Below are 5,000 nucleotides of genomic sequence, written 5' to 3'. Positions count from 1 at the left end.
ATGAAGTCTACGCTCCCGCCTCCTCAGGTAACGCTCACCTGCCTGAGCATCTGCGTCCAGCTGCTTCTAATGTGTTTCTAATGTGTGTGTGTGGCGTCTGCAGGTTAACGCTGCGCTGTGATTGGTGCGTCTGAGGTGTGACGTCACCTTGCTGATGCCCAGCTCGCAGATGTACTTCCAGACTTCGTGCGACGTGGCGAAGGAGCTGTTCCTCTGAACCATCGGACTCTGCTTGCTGTCCCGCGCCGCCTCCGCCTCGACGCAGGAAACACAACGAGGGTCACATGACGGTTCACACAGCTCTGAGACAGGAAAGAAGGCCGCCCCATTCCCGCCTCAGAGCGCCGCTCTGCCTCCTCCTGTGGGCGCCGTTTGGACAATGAAATAAAGTTTTTTGTACCTTGCTCTGCAGGAACTTGAAGCACTGCTGGTTGAGAACCTCCACGAACTCGGACTCAAAGTCCTGGTCGCTGTACCAGGCGCCGCCCGTCACAGAGCGGTCGGGCTGCAGGTTGTACAGCATGTACACCTTCTTCTTCGACGCCTGCACAAACACGCCACCGGAGAGGAAGTATGACATCATCACCGTCAGCGTTTGTTTACAGGAAACACACGGAGACGTCGTGTCTTTCATTTTTATTTACTATTTATAGTTTCCAGATTTTTGCTGATTTACATATTTTACAGATGTTTGTCGTAAACATCTGTAAAATATATATAATTAGAATCAGAAGTTTTTTAATTTTTCCACATTTTAAGCTGATTTTTCTGCACATATTTAAATAAACGTTTACTCTTTCAGCAGCTAATGTTATTGATTATTGATCAGCGATAAGGCTGATACAGCCGATCATTGACGGACTCACGGCCACAGACTTCACAGCTTTGATGAGCTTCTTGCTCTCCAGGTTCTTCAGGATCTTGTTGATCTCGGTCAGAGGCAGGTTGCTCTTGAAGCGGATGTCTCGGCTCCAGATTCCTGCAGAGAGATGCAGACGTCACGGCGCGCCACGGCAGCGAGCCGAACGGGGACAGGAAGTACTCAGTTACCTTTGTTTCCTGCGTCCTCGATGATCTGATAGACCAGCTTCTCCTGGTTGTCTGAGCCCTTCATTTTACTGAGACAGAACATACAGGAAGCAGCTCAGACACCAGCAATCACCTGACAGGAAGTACACTCCTACACCTGTGTGTGTTTACCTGGTGCTCTGTGAGTCCTTCAGCCTGTACAGGAGACCTGCACTGTTCCTCAGCAGGTCCAGCTGACCCTGAAACAAACACCAGCTCATCAACCTGCTGCGCTCAGCACACACAGTAAAATAGAGCGAGTGACATCATCAGACTGACCAATGAGAGCAGCTTGTTGATGGCCATGGCTCTCTGCTGTGGCTCCAGGTGAGGCATGTCGTTCTGAATCACCTGGTCCGTGATACCGTGAGGGAACTGCTGACACAGCTCTTTGATCCTGAAACACACGCGCACACACACACACACACACACACACCAGGTAAAAATCACAGCAAACCCGTTTCTCTGTTTAAACAGAGATTTAATCGTTTTCTGTGTCTCGGCTGCTCAGGATGCACATGAAGACCAGCAGGCACAAACTTTAGCTCGGAGGCGCCATTAAAGACCAGAACATGTCCAGATGTTGGTCGTGCGACGCCAGCTGATGACTCTGATTAACGCCGAAGTGACCAGCAGTCCGGCGCAGTGTGAACGCGCGTTCATGACCTGCACGCAGACGCTGTGTGCGCGAGCAGAACCGTACAGGCGATAATTGCGACAGTATTCGTCCGGAGTCCGGTGCGCGGACGGAGCGGCCCGCCGGCCCCGCTCCTCCTCTCACCTGTTCTCGACCTCCACGGGGTCCGACAGGTTCGTCTCCTTCTTCACCTTCACCTCAGCCATCTCCAGCGCTTCCTGCCTGCGCGGGGCTGTCACTAAGTTAGCATGTGAGCTAATATTGTGACTGACTGCGAGCACACGCTGGGGTCCTTCCGTTTCCCAAGCGACCGGAAGCGTCCTGAAATCCGCCTGATTAAAAAACACACCGCGGTCAGACGCCGACCTTTTGTTTGTGTTTAAGCATAGATACCCGGCCTCACTGTTTCACAGTATTTCTTTCTTTCTTTGGTTAATTTTATTTAAAAATAAATTTCTTTGACTGGTCTTTTTCAGTATTAGGCCGGCGGCCTCTGTTCCTGTGACGATGACGTACAGCAGCTTGTCCCGGTGATTTATAAAATCTATCATATATAGAAATATATGACTTTAAATTTTACGGTCATTTCTCAACATTCCTCCTATTTGTGTTTTTAAATTCAATGTAAACTTTAAAGGTACGTTTCTAACTGCGCCGCACGCAGAGGTGGGCGGGTACTACAACTACAACTGGCAGCACCGCCCACCTCTGTCGTTTGGGCGTTTAAAACAAGCGTCCCCGCGGACAGAGCCCGTTGCTATGGTGACACTCCGGTAAACTCGGCAGCAGTCCCGTTGATCACCTTCATCCAGGTAAGAACACTGTCTCTGTTTTTACTTACCGGCGTGTCCCGGCCACACGCAGCTCATCGAACCAGAACAGTGGAAATAAGAGCTGCTTCAGTCAAACTAACAAAGAGACGGTAAAGACACGGGGACCAATCACAGCCTTTGTTCAGGTAAACCTTCAGGAAGACAGGAAACCCTCCCAGAAACCTGAGATGTTAACACCTCGGTCCTCTCAGAGGACTCACACCAGTAACTTGCATGTCCCACTGGGTCACGGGTGGTGGAGACGGGTGTCAGGCCTGATGTAGGTGGCTGTGAGACCCGCTGTGGTGTTTGGAGACGACAGACGGAGCAGGGGTGGATCTAAAGTTCTTAGGGTGGCATGGAAATCAGATGAGGTGGCAAAATCAAAGCCGTGTCTTTCCACAGGTGTTTCATTCTGTATTAAATGTGGTTAAATGCATCAAATGCAATAAGCATACATGTGAATATATACATAGTCTGTTTAATTGGCTTTAGACCAAATAATGAAACACCTCAGTTACTTAAAACGTGAATTTTCAGTGTTGTATCGTCTGTATGATAAATAAGTATGTAGCCCAATGAGGATAACATCCAGAAAGCTACACGACATGTTAAAATTAAATTAATGTGGATCAGCTAGAACTTCGCACTCTTCTTATGAATGATAGATCATTTTAACAAACAGCACAAAGAGTCGGGCGAGCGTCTGCTGGGTGTAGCTCAGAGGATGGCGACCAGCCTCCAGGAAAGGCTGCAGCGCCTGGCAGCGGGTCAGCACTGGCTTTGTTCTTCCAAGTGAAGGTTCTGGATCAGGACTGTTCAGTGGGGGAATCACTCCAACGCCGTTTGATTGATGCGGCCGCACTGAGCTGCTGTTTGCAAACCGCTGTAAAGGTTCAAGGTTCTTTATTTGTCACGTGCATAGTTATACAAGTATAACACAGTGAAATGTAACCTGACACGCTCCTCGACATGTGCAAAAATGGGGAGAGGAAGAACATTATATATATAGTATATACATTAGGTGAATGTGCAGTAGTAGCAGCAAGCAGGTGAATTCTGTACTACAGAATAAAGCTACAGGAATATGAGCACCACCTATGCGGCCCAGGTGCACGTCGACGTCCCCGCCCTCCTGCCGGACACCGCTCTGGGAGTTCGTATCCATCAGGCTCCTGCCTCGTTTCATGGACCGATGCCAGAGCGACCAACGCGTGCTGCGTGCTGGGTTCATTATCTCACCTGTTGTTATGATACGAGGTTCTCTGCTCTGTGCAGGCGGTCGGTTCTTCGGTTTGTTCTCTGTGACACAGATTCAGCTCCATGTATTTCACAGATGACACAGTATGAGGTTACTCAGCAGTAACTGAGTTCAACTGTATGTTGGGACAAAGCGAGGACGTCTTACTGAGTCTGAAAGGGAACCGAACAACCGATTTATTGACTAACTGATTGGTTGGCAGACGGTTGTTGTCATGGCAGCAGGGGCAGTGTCGGCTCCGCTCATCATTCCCATCATCCACCTGCAGACCCATCGAGCCAAGAACCACATCGACACGAGCACACCTGTGTCCATCCAGTCAGGTAGAGCACCAACCGTCTGCTCATCCACCCAGCTCCATCCAGCAGGTCATGTGACAGGTGTGTCTGTGCAGATTCTGCAGGTGTTCTGATCTTTTACACTCTGGATGGTTCAAAGCCGGGGGCGGGGCATCACGGAGCAGCAGGCAGCAGCAGGAAGTACAGCGAGCCCATCCTGCTGCCTGCAGGCCGGGTGACAGTCCGAGCGGTGGCTGTCACCAGGTGAGTGGTCACCTGACATCAGTGTGTACCGGCAGCAGGTGTTTTCAGTGTAGATCAATAAAGTTTGTTTGTCTGCAGCGACGGCAGAGAGAGCTCCATAGTGACGAAGGTTTTCTCTGTGGATCGTTTGGACGACTCCCTGCAGGTAATCACACACCTGCCTGCTGCAGACCACATTTCCCAGCTGCCCCTGCACACACCTGATGACTCACAGAAATGCTTCCTTTACCTTCCAGCCACCGCCTGAAGGAACGTCCTTTCTTGCTGAGGCCTCAGGTGTGTTCAGTTAAATTCAACTTCATTCATAATACAACATTACAACAGGTACCTCAAGTCTTACCGCACTGACAGGTAAAGACGTACAACATGACAGAGAAAACTAACCAATCAGAGGATACTGTGTGGGCAGCACTCCCCCTTAACCTTGGGCGGTGGGGGGTGAACCTGCTCTTTCTCTTCATCTGACCAATCACAGAGCTCCACACTTCCTGTTTCCTGTGTCCAGAGCCGAGGATGATGGGAAATCACTCCCTCCAGTCAGGCCCTCGTTTTCTGAACGGTCGTCATGGCTCTGAGATCGGCGCCCAGCTCGCCTCATCTCAGCGCTCCCAGCCTGCGGTTTTTAGGGAGTCAGGTGACCCGAGGCAGCTGAAGAGCACGGAGACGACACGAGCGCAGCG

At 50.5% G+C, this 5,000-nt stretch overlaps 2 protein-coding genes across 2 annotated transcripts in view; one reads left to right on the top strand and one right to left on the bottom strand.

The window, feature by feature from the left end:
- The window catches only part of polr3f (polymerase (RNA) III (DNA directed) polypeptide F), a 2,615-nt gene extending 592 nt beyond the window's left edge, over positions 1-2,023 (bottom strand). Inside the window, exons 1-7 of the mRNA XM_006806555.3 lie at positions 1,850-2,023; positions 1,348-1,465; positions 1,201-1,268; positions 1,051-1,118; positions 867-979; positions 401-544; positions 148-255 (exon numbers count right to left, since the gene is read on the bottom strand). Of these exons, the coding sequence (XP_006806618.1) occupies positions 148-255; positions 401-544; positions 867-979; positions 1,051-1,118; positions 1,201-1,268; positions 1,348-1,465; positions 1,850-1,911 (681 nt within the window). The 5' untranslated portion in view covers positions 1,912-2,023. The remainder of the gene's footprint in view (positions 1-147; positions 256-400; positions 545-866; positions 980-1,050; positions 1,119-1,200; positions 1,269-1,347; positions 1,466-1,849) is intronic.
- A 371-nt stretch (positions 2,024-2,394) lies between these two features.
- The window catches only part of dzank1 (double zinc ribbon and ankyrin repeat domains 1), a 9,216-nt gene continuing 6,610 nt past the window's right edge, over positions 2,395-5,000 (top strand). The window contains exons 1-6 of the mRNA XM_087842326.1: positions 2,395-2,517; positions 3,981-4,101; positions 4,173-4,320; positions 4,399-4,465; positions 4,557-4,596; positions 4,826-5,000. The exon at positions 4,826-5,000 is cut by the window's right edge and continues 18 nt beyond it. Coding sequence (XP_087698452.1) covers positions 3,993-4,101; positions 4,173-4,320; positions 4,399-4,465; positions 4,557-4,596; positions 4,826-5,000 — 539 coding nt within the window. The 5' untranslated portion in view covers positions 2,395-2,517; positions 3,981-3,992. The remainder of the gene's footprint in view (positions 2,518-3,980; positions 4,102-4,172; positions 4,321-4,398; positions 4,466-4,556; positions 4,597-4,825) is intronic.

Source organism: Neolamprologus brichardi, chromosome 6 (genome assembly GCF_056152115.1).
Source record: "Neolamprologus brichardi isolate AB-2024 chromosome 6, ASM5615211v1, whole genome shotgun sequence".
Classification (NCBI taxonomy): Eukaryota; Metazoa; Chordata; class Actinopteri; order Cichliformes; family Cichlidae; genus Neolamprologus; species Neolamprologus brichardi.
This window is presented reverse-complemented; position numbering and strand designations above follow the sequence as displayed.